Source organism: Solenopsis invicta, chromosome 10, assembly GCF_016802725.1.
Source record: "Solenopsis invicta isolate M01_SB chromosome 10, UNIL_Sinv_3.0, whole genome shotgun sequence".
NCBI classification, from domain to species: Eukaryota; Metazoa; Arthropoda; class Insecta; order Hymenoptera; family Formicidae; genus Solenopsis; species Solenopsis invicta.
The window spans coordinates 8615432-8630083 of NC_052673.1; the positions used below are offsets into that span (position 1 = coordinate 8615432).

At 30.2% G+C, this 14652-nt stretch overlaps 1 protein-coding gene across 2 annotated transcripts; it reads left to right on the plus strand.

Moving 5' to 3' along the window:
* The first annotated feature begins 12182 nt into the window (after positions 1-12182).
* On the plus strand, positions 12183-14326 carry LOC105197295 (serine/threonine/tyrosine-interacting protein). Of its 2 annotated transcripts, none has more exons than XM_011163593.3 (5): positions 12183-12585; positions 12840-12959; positions 13195-13346; positions 13686-13874; positions 14094-14326. In XM_011163593.3, the coding sequence occupies exons 1-5, from the start codon at positions 12580-12582 to the stop codon at positions 14308-14310; spliced, it is 684 nt and encodes a 227-aa protein (XP_011161895.1). In that variant the 5' UTR covers positions 12183-12579; the 3' UTR covers positions 14311-14326. The 2 variants fall into 2 exon arrangements, with proteins under 2 accessions (XP_011161895.1, XP_011161894.1); XM_011163592.3 differs by having other exon boundaries at positions 12183-12498.
* Positions 14327-14652: the final 326 nt, after the last annotated feature.

The window sequence follows — 14652 nt, forward strand, 5'->3', positions numbered from 1 at the left end:
TTCAGGTCTTCAAAAATCATAATGTTGCGTATGAAAGGAAACTAAGCTAAACAGTTATCAATAAATTTATGTCATCACAAATACATGCTTAAATTAACAATTAATACTTGCAAGTCGATAAGTAAAAACAACTCATAATTATATAAAAAATATATATACATAAATAATTAAAAATATAATAATTATATTAACTCAATCTTCAATGGAGATCTCTTTCAAGTCCACCTATAATCATACATAAGATTGCCGTATTCTAGGCAATGGGGACGAGCAGATATAAAAAAAAATTGCCAGGTGCGTTCGCTAAATCGTGATCTTGACGATCGACGATCGGAATGCCAATTGATGACGCCTCGTTTTTATCCAACTCAAGGAGCAATGTCGATCAGTTTTTATGTCTACCAAGTCGAGACAACTGCTCCATATTTCCATCCAAGGATGATCATTAGAAGAATATCTTAAACTTCGCTCAAGTATCTCACATTTTTGCGTTTAATTTATAATATAAAAGTTAAAATTTTAAATATAAATGTAAAAAAAAGATATGACTCTATTATTTATTAAAACTTATATAATATACTGTATAATGTATATTAAAAAGTAGATGCGTAATACAGAAAGCGGATATTTCTAAATATATAAAATATATTTATTGTGTTATTATTGTTATTAAATAATAGAAATTAATATTGCTAAATTAATAGAATTACATCTTTTTCCTTTTCTTTTTCAGTTCTCAAGATCATGCGACCAAATTTCATCGATGATTAATCCGGGTCCATGCTCTTTGATCAGGAATAACAATTACGCTGATTCCTCTTCTTCGGTTTCGCGGTCGCCGGCGTCTGCTTCGCGAGCGTAATTGAATGATTAAAACTTGACCAGACCTGAGGGCGTAGCCGTCCCCCGGACAGCGTGGAAGTTTACTTTCTAGACGAGAGTGACTCTGTCGTTAGCTCGCGTTCCTCGCAGATATGGGAATCCGCGTTAGCCGTCGGGGATCGTGGCGCAACTGCCATCCTTGGACGCGAATCTAGAGCAACGCGCTCGACGTGCTCGACGTGTTGGAAACTGCGACCTGACCTATCGGCTTGGGACTCTTGGGAGACCGTAAATCCCGATCAATCGCAATTGTTTGCATGAAATTTTATCAGAACCTAAATATCATAATATTTTTCTTGTGTCTTATACAGAATGTCCCAGACTTACACCACCTACTAATGTTGGAGCCCTGAAGTCATTTAGAGATAAAAATTCTAGTACCAAAATATTGAAACTATAATGGTATAGTTTTCAAATAAAAAATGTTTAAAGGTGATATATATATAGTTTTAAAGGTTCGGGAAAAAACTTATTTTTTTTCAATTTTTCCGCGGATTTTTTCCCAAAAGTAGAAAAATTTAAAAAGTCTTGTACTATTACTAAGATGGTACCTCCCCAGTATCGAGGTTACCTGTTTTACGATATGATTTCTTAACTCTAACTTGCCACACTTATTTTTAAATCCGTAGTTCGCCATGCTCTGGTTCGCGAAACAGCTCGATTTTTCATCTTGCCACTTTCGTTCTAATTAATATTTTTTAGCTTGTATTGTAAAAATTTTAAATATATAACCTAAATATCATGTTCATAAAATAATATTAGGTCAAGAAAATAACTTGAATTTAAAATAATTAAATTTACAATAAAATATGTAGGAAAAAGTAAACTACAAAACGAGACTTCAGAAGTTCATTGGACCAGAGTATAGCGAGCTAAAATTAAAAATCTCTATTAATGAGAAATAACTACAGAATAGTCCATATGAAGTTAGACTAATGCTAGTCTCTGTGTCTAAGTTTCTGTCTTTAAGTTTTTTTTTATTCCTAATGTAAGTACGAGGAAAACAAAAAGCAAACAACACAAAAATAAATAAAAGCAAAATTAACGTATTTTTTAAATAAGTTAAAACTTATGCCTAGCAATTTCTAATACTCAAATTTTTTCACAAAATAATTAACATAAATATTTACTTAAATTAGTTTTTTTACTATTAAGATTAACATTTCTAAAAACAGTTTATTTAATAATTAATATTTATTAAACTTTAAGTGATGTAATATTTCAAACGTAAACATAAAAATTACCTCAATATTAATTTCAGCGTTTATACGAAATGTTTTATTTTAATAATACTATAAAATTAGGTAGCGTGTCATTTACATAACAAAAATAACAATTTTTCGCAATAAAGCAATTTTTTCTAGAAATAACCGAAATTTGTTTTAGTTTTTTAAACTATAAAAACTTGTTTAATCAAATTGTCCAATTTTTGCGCGTTTAGTTTTATTGCATAGTAAAAGTGCCCTTATTAGTATTTAAGTATTAACATAATTTTGCGTACGCTTTAGAATTTATACCTTCATAACTTTTCTTATTTAATTAACTTACTGATAACATAGTTCAACACTTAAGACCTGATTACATTATGGTGTTTATACAATAAATGAGTCATTACTTATATGAGTCATTACTAGTTACAGTATATACTAGTTCACATATGAGTCATTATCAATAAACTGGTTAATTGTGATGTCATAAATTTAGTTAACGGATTTGTGTTTAGCAGAAAAATGCTCCGGAAATGACTATTTGCACTCATTACAACAAAATAATGCTGAACTTGATATTAATATCGAGCTCACGCGATTAGTGTGCCTTATTTTAGCTTTATCTCGAAAACAAAAAATTAAATCAAAATGAAACAAAATGCATATTTAAACTAAAAGTTAATATATCCACGTGGCATTAACGAAATTTGAAAAAAAAGTTGGTGCCTATTTAACGTCATTTTTCTCAAACATTGAGACGTGATAGTCAACTTTAGTTGTCGGATTCGTTTCCAGGGACTAAAAATTCATTAGAAAAGACTTTGTTTATTCAGGTCTTAAAATGTTTATTTTTATATAACTGTATAATATTAATAGCCGCATAAATATTGTTTTATGGAATAATAATCTTAGAACGCATCAAGTTGTTAAATCTAGCGTATGAAGCATGTGTCATAATACTAAATAATATCTTTTATAATAGTGCCTTGATCAGTATTAATCAATAAATTACTTCTTTTAATAGTATGGTAGAATAATAAAAAATTAATAGATTAATACAACCTTTTCTATGTTGATGATTTTATCCCCAAAAACAATTTAAATTATAATTATATTCCTGATATATCTCTTTTAGGAAATAAATTTATGATTAAATGCGCATTATTTCACAAAACAGAATTTATTACCACAAAATTATGTACCAAAATTAGAATTTTGAACGTAATAGAAAATTAATGTAACAAATATTAATTTTAATAATCAAAATATTAATATTAATAAAATGAAGTATACTGTGTTTTTCAAAAACATGACAACTTTAATATAAATTTTATTTTGTATTGAAAATTAAAATTTTATATCTATTATAATATATGATCAAAATTTCTACCATTACTTTCTATGTACAACTGTGCCCGTCACAATAAATTGAGAGTTGCATTTTTAATCACTTTTTATGTTACATCGACAATAGCTTTAATAATTTGTTCTTCAAATTCTCGGATTATTAATATGTGTTTCTTATAAACATATTCGTTTATTCGGCCCTAGAAAAAATAATCCAAGTGCGTCAGATTCTAAGATAACCTTGCCGACCAATTTATTAAACTTCCTCAACATAACATGTATTATAGTTATAAAATAATGGTAATACTTCTGCTATTATGTTTTAAATCAGATTTTTTTAAATTTTTGTTAAAAGGAAGAAACTTGTACAAATTTTATAAAAAACGATAATTAATGCATTCCAAGATTAATATTCTGCAATGTTAAATTAATATTCCGTGAAAATATTTATACTGCTAATTTAATATGTCAGCGTATATAGCAAGTTGTTAATTAAATAAGTATATAAAAATTACGAAGATATAAAGTGTATGCAGAATTATGTTAATATTTAAATATTATAATACAGTAATATTTATGGACACATTCGCAACGAATGGAATTTAAATATTATAATACAGTAATATTTATGGACACATTCACTATGCAACGAAACGCATTGGCCACCTTTAAACACTTTCCATTTAAAAATAACTATTGTAGTCTTGCGAGACGATTTGAAACAGTTTACAATGCATAAGAAAACAAGCGTCAAATAACTATTGATTTTAACGTTGCCAATAAATTGTTGATTTATCAGTCAGACGTTTCAATAGATTCCTCTTCGACACGAATTTATTTCCTTTGTCTCGCAATAAAGCGAGCAAAATTTAAATATATTGCATTTAACGCTGCACATGTACTGTGACTGAATTAAAGCCTGTGTAAACTTAAACTACAACAGCATTATTAATTTTATCTCACAGAGACTACAGTCTCAACAATTTAGTGTTAAAATTTACGTCTCTAAATGATTTCAAGGCCCCTGTTCTGATGTACACACTTTCTGTTTTTAACGATAGTTGTTGGTATCGTTGCGCAGCTTGTTGCTATATAAAATATCTGTGCAACAACATCGACAACTATCGTTAAGAACAAAAAACGTGTACACAATAGGAGAGTTCTAGCATCAGCAGCGTCGTTGGAGAGGTAGGTCTGGGATATCCTGTATATTTATTATATTTAAAAAGTAAATATTTATAAATAAAAACGTTAATATACTTTTTTCACTAAAAAAAAAAAGTAAGGAAGTATCTTGCGATTCAGATGTTTTCACATTTATTACTGTGATGACCCTAGGCATGATACAAAAGTGTGTAAGAACGCAGAAGATACTTGTCGATCCAATTCTTGAATAACAAAAGCCATAAATCTTCATCCTGAGAATACGAAGAATGTCTGAATGAAAAAGGTACGCGGAATGACGATGCTGTTTGTAAGTAAACCGGGGTCAAGATAATTTAATAAATTAATCAATTAATGTCCTCGTCCAAGGACGCTATATTAATTAAAGAAACGGCTAGAGGATCCGAAAACTGAGGCATGACTAAGAACAAGTAAGTTAAAGCTGTTTTAAATGATCCCCTTTTAAACAAAATTCTACAAACTTCTTCTTAATCTACACAACTACAATTCAAATTCTATCAAAGATAATTTTACTATCGGAAAGGTAGATTTAACAATGTACAGGGACGAACAGCCCCTGCAAAGTAAATAAAATTTGAAAATGTGTTCAATATTAACACTTTAAATAACTTATATACATAGTTGTGTGAAAAATTTATATTTTTATTTAATAATATTTCTTTTATAGTTTGTTTAATCTATTTATCATTAAAAATTATTTTTCAAATTAATTTTTACAACATTAAGAAAAATTTCAACTTTTTTATGTAAGTACTTTAGGTATTGAAGTTAATTTGTACAAAATTTTATTGTGATTGTGTATTTAGTTATTATGTAAATAAATAAATAAATTTGGTTTACTTTACAGTCCTAATCTCTGTATCGCAATAAAACTTTACATTATTTAAAGTACTTAAATAAAAAAATTCAGATTTTTTTTCATTATTTCTTATTATTTTATTGTTAATTACATTTTCATTAGAGCACAGGTCTGCTTCTTATTAAAATAATATTTTATCTAGATAGAAAATCGCCGCCAAATTTTTTCTACTATTTTCAAGTGCAATATAAAACCATCTGTAGCTTTTTCATAATTTTCTTAATGTTTTGAGAAATGTCTCGTACATCCTTAATTATTCCGTCGAATAATTGAATTGTAAGAGGTTTAGAACGGAATTCTGAATGCGCTCGAGTGCCACCTAATTATGTCAGAATGCCCACAGCAATGACTTTGAGAGCGTCAAACATGGGAAATGACGCTTCTTATTCGCGCAAAATAACACGGTTCTCCATGTGACGAAATGGGTGGTGCTATCCAATACCCTTCACTCGCGAGTACTTCGAATCGCGCGCCGTGCAAATGACAGCGATTTATTGCGAGCCGCTATTCACTCGCGCGGAGAAACATTACCGCGCCGTGCAATTTATCCCCCGCGCTTCGTAAAACTAAAATACAACGGTCAGGAAAATGTAAACCTGACCTATTTTAGCTAATAGCAAAGTTCGAGCACAGGGCGTAAAAATTCTATGAATTTTGATAGGTTCGAGAAGAGTTTAATTTGACGTCATGCGGTAAAAACAACAAAAAAATATGCAGAAAATTGCGTGTGGCCAGTTTTTCCTTGATTTCGACAATCGAATTTTATCTTTAGCAATATATTTTCCCATACGATAGGATCATTTACACGTGAATAAAAGGACCGTGCGCGGAATGACGTGGAAGAAACATGAAAATATAATGGATATCGAGAGTACACGAAAGCGCGAGTTCGAAAATGCGCAGCCGAGCGCAAAGAAGCATCGCAATTCCCAAGAAAGTGATATACGTTTCTGCATTTTCTGCACGAGCCACATCGCTACGAAACGCGTTTTGCGAGCGACGCGTAAAAGCTGAAATGTAAACCGTATGTACACACAATCCGGGCGCGTGCACGCGCATACACACGCGCGGACTTTCATCGCGAAAGCGTAGCGTTGGCGATCGAAGGAGAACCGTATTACCGTATCCCGGAAGAAAATCGGTGCCCCGCCGATTACCGCAACCAGAAGCGCGTCGTAAAAGTCATTAAACAGTTCGTAACCAAATTGCGTTCGTTCTCCTCCCACCTTGCCCAACGATATCCGAAAGCACTCTGCATACCGTGTTTCCTGCATTCGAAAATCACGCCGCGAAAGGATAAGAACCGACGTGTTATTACACGCCGCTAATCTTCCTGTCGGCCGTTTTGCAGATTGATAATTATTACGGCACGGTAACGGTTTCAGCGCGCGCGATACGATATAGATGTAGGAAACGTATAACGGGGACTGTTACATTATGTGCTCTGTGGCATTATACGTTTCGAGATCTCCGAGATACATTTAACGTATTAATAAATTCTAAGGAATGTCATTTGCACATTCCTTGTTCGCGCGATTCGAAGTGCCCGCGAGTGAAGGGTGTATTTCATAACTAAAATCATGTTAATCGATAAGACGACGAAAAGTCTCTTTCCTTCTCGCACGGGACTATTATTAAATTTAATTATCGAGATAAAAGTTATAATCTTATGTAATAAAGAAGGAGATAATATTACAATCACCCATTTATGTTTTATACAATAACTCTGTTAATAATCAATATTTTTAATTGAGAACTTAACGATTGTAGGGTAACTTTGGTATTTACGTCGCGCGAGGATTTGCGCCGCAAAAATCGGGAAAGATATAAGGAGTAGAGATAGCTTGCGTTTGCAACCATTCTTCTGTCATATGCATTTATGTTGCATTAATATTGTGTTGTAATTTTAGTATTTTACTCTTAACACTAACGAAATCATTGTGAGTTGAATCAATTTGTTAATGTTATGAATGGCACAGCGATGTATTACAATTTACATAAAATAATTACACTCTTTCTCTCTCTCTCTCTCTCTCTCTCTCTCTCTCTCTCTCTGTAGAAAATGTAAAAGGTTTATTGATTATTTCATGATACATATAAGTGTACGAGAGACACTAAAAGATGGAGTACACAATAATACAAGTGCTTAGTTCTTGTATTCTATGTCCAGTTTGATTGTCACATTCATGAATGGCCATAAATCTCATCACTTTTGATATACGATAAAAACATAGGGATTTTTTAAAGTTTTTTTTTCCAAAAAAATAAAAATTAATATTTTGTATTTCTAATTTTTTTATAGCAATAGACAGTATGAGGTTTTTGTTGATACAATTTATTTTCCTTAAATATACCGAAATAGAACTAAGTTTTTGTTAGGTGCGACGAATATACCAGTTACCCTATTCATCAAACTGTTCTTCAATAGATTCTCGACTCAAAGTTACAACATTTATTATATTAAATATTATTTATAAAAATGTAGCGGTACTGCGTGTTAGGTCGAAGAGTAATATTTGTGGCAATATTCTTCACCAGTAGAATAAATTTAAAAAATAGATTTTAATTAAAAAATTATAGTATTTTTTGTTATATGTATATAAAATCATATAATATAATTATATATGTATACAAAATTATCAAAATAAAGAGAAATTGTTATAAAATGTGTGCAAATGTTTGTATGTACACATGAGCATTCCGCATGTAGACTAAAAATTCATAATACATGTAATGTAAATTGTAAATTGTAGTAGACTGTACTAAACAATCAACTTATCAAATAATTACTTTAAAACAAAGACTTTAAAAATGTTATATTAGGTCTGTTGAAACGTCATTAGATATAAAAGCCCATATTAAAAACATCTCATGTTACTGTTTAATTTTGCATAACTGAAAATGTGTACAAAATCGAATAAACAATTAATTAAGAAAATAAATTTAAGTGTGCATACATTCGCTTGATAATTCGCTTAAGCTCAAAAAGAATGAGGAAGCATGCATAATTAAATGTCACTGAGCAAGTTACTAAATAAAGATTCCATAAGTATTTACTATTTATCACCTAATTGGAGATAACAGAAGTAGCCATTTACACAATCCATAATACCACCCTTTTTCTGCATATAAAATATATGTAATAATACATGTAATCTATATAATATACATAAAATATTAATATATTACTTATATATATATATATATATATATATATATAAAGAAAGATTTCTTGTATTTTGAAACATTAGGGACACGGGAAAGATTTAGCGACAAACGAGAGATAAAACAGAGAAATTCTTTCTATTAGCACGATGCCCAGAGTGCGCAACGTAATTATGTCGCCGTATAACGATCTATACAGCGACACGTTTTTTCAGATCATTTATTATTTTTGGAAAGCAGTCGCAGCATATTTCTCTTAATGTCCAGCAGCGGAAAGTTCTACGTCGTAGAATCCGGCGAGAAAACCAGAAGGAGAGAACGTTTATTCACATCGCCAATCTCTCGCTACAATACCGGACGTACGCATGATTTATTCCTGACAAACCGCGAGATCGATGTGCACTTTGAGATATTGCGTGATACAATGTAAATGAAAGAAGCAAGAGACATAATATCATTTAAATACTTCAGTATTTAGTTTCCGAGAGTTTCAAATTGTAATGGACGTTTATTAATTGTAATAATTCTAATAATTTCATTATTAAACTCATTTTAGATAATGTATAACTTCCGTTTTTATTTAGAGTGACATTTTATTTACAGATAACTTTATGTATTGTACGTTTGTACAAAAAAAAATTGAAGAATTAAAATGCATACGCATATAAAATAAATAAAAATATATAATATAATAAAATACATTCTTTGTATATCATCATTGCTCCATCTTTTTCAGCATATACAATAATAACATACAGTATATATTGCAATCCCTCTTTATACAGTTATTTCGAAAATTATTTTATTTGTTTTTACTGATCAAAAATTCGTTTTACAAATCAAAAATGCTTCAAAGATATCATCACTTAATGTATCTGAAAATGTATCGGACAAATAATTCAGATATTGTTATTTAGTATCTAGAATCTAGATATAGATACAAGACTCCAAATTGAACGTATGCAGATTCAGATACACAAAACGTATCTCTAAACACGTATCTAGATCTACATGTACAGAGGTACTACCCAACTTTGTAAACCATTTATTCATTTTTCACTTTTGTGATTGCTGCTCAAAAAAATTAATTGATTGAACGTTTACTATTGTATGACAAACCCTCTAAGAACATATATTCAAAAACAGACAAGAAAAATGAACAACAAGACAAAGTAATTGAGATACTATAAAAAACAAAAAAGTAAAGAAAAATAAAAAATAATGCGATACAATTTCATTGAGATAGAGAGAAAGAGAAAAACTAAGTATAATAAATAAATATAAATATAAAATGTAATAAAAATACAAAATGGAACAAGCATTGCAAGTAACAATAGAATTTAAAAGACTAATTGTAAGTCATCTCATACCGCTGCAAATGAGTATGTGAGTGAGTAAGCGAGTAAAAGAAAGAGAGAGAGAGAGGGAGAGAGAAAGAGAAAAAGAGGGGAAGAAATAGTAAGAAAAAGAAAAATAAAACAATTAATTGAACGAATGTGCAATTGCCATCAAATCCAATGTAATTAGCGAGAGAAATCGTAATAGCGTCAACGCACTTCGTTACATAAACATTTTTACTATTAACATCATGTAACGTTCTATATTTAAACGTATATTTGAAATAAATTTATTAAAAATATATTATATGAAATCTATAATCGCATACATGCAAGTAGCACAAAAAAACTTATCATATTAATTGCTTCTATGGCAATTGCAACATCAATAATTTTTTATATACTGTCCTTTATACTGTCCTTTCTCTTATTATTACCATTTGCAAATTTTGTATTTTACATATTAAATACCATGCATATTTCTGCAGTTTATATAGATCTCTCGATTACAATTAAGAAGTGCGTGAAATGCTGAACAAATAATAAAACTTTATAAATAATTATGTATGTCAAACCGGTATTTTCAGCTATCATAAAAGCCCTCAGATATCGAAAATTAAAAATTGCAGAATAAAGATAAGAATTCAACTATACAAAATAGATTAAAATTAAAATGATTTAATTTGTCAAATTCTTTGATACAGGCTTAAATAACAGGACAAACAAGATTTCAATATCAATTAAAAGAGTGTTTGTAATAAAAACAAACAGAAATGTTTAATAACTATTCAAATAATTATAGTTCTTTGAATAATAATTTTGTGATATCCTATTCCTTCGTTATATCACGTAAGATCAATTTCATATCGCGTACTGAGCGACGATATTTTTTTTTTTTTCCATTAAGAAAAAAACGTTCATGAGTATAGAAGCACAGGACTTGTTTAAAATGACGATTACATAACGTGGAAACGGAACTGCTAACGCCCTCTGATAGCGCCAGATCGGTATTAATCGGTTACCGACGGAGGGCATGACCAATCTACACGTGTAAAAAAAGAATACAATTTATATTAAATCAGAGAGGAACTTGAGAAGTGCCATGCCGGCCTTTTTCTTCTAAAATTCCCGGCGCACTAACGACGCACATCCATTTAGGCTGGAATAGGTATGAACTAAAATTACATCCATTTTGCGACACTGTCGATAAAAATGGTTCAAGTCTGTGCTAAAATCACGTAGGCCGGTATTCATAGTCGATTCTTATTTCAAGATCGTCTTAAGTAACGTCTTAAGATGCCAATACGGCTCTCTGATTGGTTGATGGCATCTTAAGATAATACTTAAGATGATCTTAAATACAAGAATCGACTATGAATACCGGCCGTAGTAAGGGTACACCCAATACATGATTTTAGCACAGATTGGAACCATTTTTATCGACAGTGTCGCAAAATGGATGTAATTTTAGTTCATATTTCGGCCTAAATGGATGTGCGTCGTTAGTGCGCTGGGAATTTTAGCGTTATAAGGTCAGCACATGGCTCCTCTCAGGTTCCTCGCTAACTGAGCTTTAATCACGAATACACAAACCTTCTTTATAATACTGTGCAATATACAAACAGCAAAATAAATGGAAATACGAGAAATCCATGCCTTTGTTTCTTTTTTTTTAATAGGGAAAAAAATACATCAGCAATAAACGAAGATTTCATGATTCACCGTCAATGAAGCCTGCCGGTAAAACGACAGCAGCAGGTCATTACAGATCATTATAAATAATAAACGAGACGAATGAGACTAACTTGAATCGTGGAGACGTTGTAAGAGCTAGAAAATTCACAAATTAAGATTAACGGCGAAAAAAGAGAAACACAAATAGAATTTCCGTATCTTTAATTTCTTTTTTCTGTTTTGTTTTTTAAATAAGCGTCTTGAATCTCCTCGGAAGAATTTATAGGTTATATATATATATGATGCATCCGTCAGGTCATAGACATTTATAATAAATGTCTATAGTTCAGGTAGACGAAAAAGGTTAAATAAAATGGAAATCGTCTCTCTCTCTCTCTCTCTCTCTCTCTCTCTCTCATAATTTCGATTTGGACTCTCCGCAGGAGGTCTCCACATTCTCTTCTGACACTACTGTATATATAAAATAAATTTATATATGCATATGCATACATATATGTATATATACATATATACAATTTGCGATGATAGGTTATAAAGTCATGTATACGTACATGACAGCGCTCGTTAATAACTTGAGCATTCGTTTAATAGCAAGTAAATCAGCATAAAGGGATTGTCAATAAAGGGCATCATCCGTCGTTGGATTACTGTCGGCCAACAGAACGGAATTATTACCGTCCAACAGTGTTTCGGGACAGTGATGATCAAACAAGAACGTGCAATGACGTGCAAAGCAATAGAATTTAGTAATAGTGTTTATGGATTTGACTTTTATGAGTGAACTTCATACCTTCAATTTCCCTTTTTCTCAAGAATGAGTGTACGTTTGGTTCAAATGTAGAAGACAGATTTATTGCTTTTGCATAAGCTTTGTTGTGTTATCTAATACTTTGATATAATAATGATGGTAATATTAAGAACTGTAAAATTTATATTTTGTAATAATGAGCTAAAACAAATTTAATTAACCTTATAGTCATAGAATTTTTTCTTTAAATCATAAAAATTTTTCTCTAAAATATATTTATCTTATATATATTTTTTTTTTATATCCAGTTATAATCGAATACAAAATGAAATATGATTTTGAAACATTATAACATTTTGCAACTTTCTAAAGCTTAATAAAGAATTTGAAATCTGTATTAATCGCTATTATAGGAATGCAGTGGAGGAGGTGACTATGAATCAGAATCGGACCAAGATTGCCCAGAGAATTCTAATTCTTGGCTTGCTGACACACATACAGAATGGACTTATACAATGAGAAGACACATGCAGGTAGTTATATCAATTTGAAACGACACAGTTTATAAAATAATGACATTGACCAAACTTTACTAGAGCACAATAATCTATTAATTTCATCGATAAACAAATGAAATGTAGGTTTACAAAAATGCCTCCTTTTCAAGTTCTTTAGAGTTTTTTTTTAAGTTGATTTTTTGTCATTCTCATCTTTTTACAAAAAATGTAATCATTAACTTAAGATGTAATTATTTTTTATGCATTACAGGAGGTAATACCTGGTGTCTTTCTTGGCCCATACAGTGCTGCCAGTCGCTCTAAATTACAATCTTTGCTTCATCATGGAATAACACATATAGTTTGTGTCCGGCATACTATTGAGGCAAACCTTATAAGGCCAAACTTTCCGAACAACTTTAAGTATGTAACCTTAAATACAATAGTAGCTACATTAATGGTCACAAGAAAGAAAAGTAACTCAAAATATTGTAATTTCTGAGTTTTTTTAGTCCTTAATATTTTTAATAGTTAACTTTCTTTTAATATTCTCTTACATTTTATTATTTTACTATTAATTTCATATTTTATTTTATAATGATGCCAGTGCAAGATTTATTCAATTTTAAATCAATGTTCTTGATTCTCTTAATTCTTTATGTAATTTATTATACGTTATCATAAAATGCTATACATTTTTTCTTTAACTTTCATTTCATGATTTATATTTAATTATATTCTGCATACTTATATTTTTTACAGATACCTAGTCTTGGAGATTGCTGATACAAAGACAGAAAATATCATTCAGCATTTCAAAAGAGTGAAGATTTTTATTGATGAAGCCTTGAATATGGGCGGTCGAGTTCTGGTTCATGGAAACGCGGGTATTTCGAGATCTGCTGCGCTAGTAGTAGCATATATTATGGAAACTTATGAAATTTCACAAATGTAAGTTCTTTTTTTCCCATAAAACAAGTTCTAGATATCATATCTCTCTCCCTCTCCCCTCCCTTCTTCTCTCTTTCTCACACACACACACACACACACACACACGTTCTTATATTTTTTCCAAATTACAGAAAATACTGTACATTTATTCTATATATAACGTAATATATATTTTTGTTTATTGAAATTGCAATATCAAAGAATCTTTAAAAATTTTAGGCACGCATACTCGCTCGTACAGCAAAGAAGATTCTGCATAAAACCGAATGAAGGTTTTATGACGCAACTAAGTGAATATGAACCTATCTACCAGGCGGAGAAGACACTAAGAAACGAGCATCAACGTTCAGAAGTTCAGCGTAACAAGCGAACAATCCATCAGATTGAAATGGGCAATCTAATGCAAAATAATATTGAGACTACAATGGATAGTTGATGATAATTTATAGAAAGTTGGGAGAAAACCAAAGTTACCAAGAGTCGTATTAGATTGGATAAATGAAAATCTTTTTCTTTTTTTAGCCGAACTTTTTGCACTTTTCTGCAATCTTTATTATTTTATTATATTTATTCATTTTATTACATAGAATGTATGTATAATATAACTAAAGAAACAAATTTGTAAATTTAGATATCAATACTTTTTTTTTAAATTTAACTCAATTAAAATAAATCATTAAAATCAATTATTAATTTTATAAATTGTTGCCAGTAGTGTAATTAATTATAAAGAAAATTATATTAATAATTTAATAATTTCCTATAGAAAATTCTTAAT

Excerpts from the sequence above, each read along its gene's own strand:
- LOC105197295 (XM_011163593.3), top strand. Across the intron at positions 12,960-13,194 it reads CAATGAGAAGACACATGCAG|GAGGTAATACCTGGTGTCTT; the intron begins GTAGTTATATCA and ends TATGCATTACAG. Across the intron at positions 13,875-14,093 it reads ACTTATGAAATTTCACAAAT|GCACGCATACTCGCTCGTAC; the intron begins GTAAGTTCTTTT and ends TAAAAATTTTAG.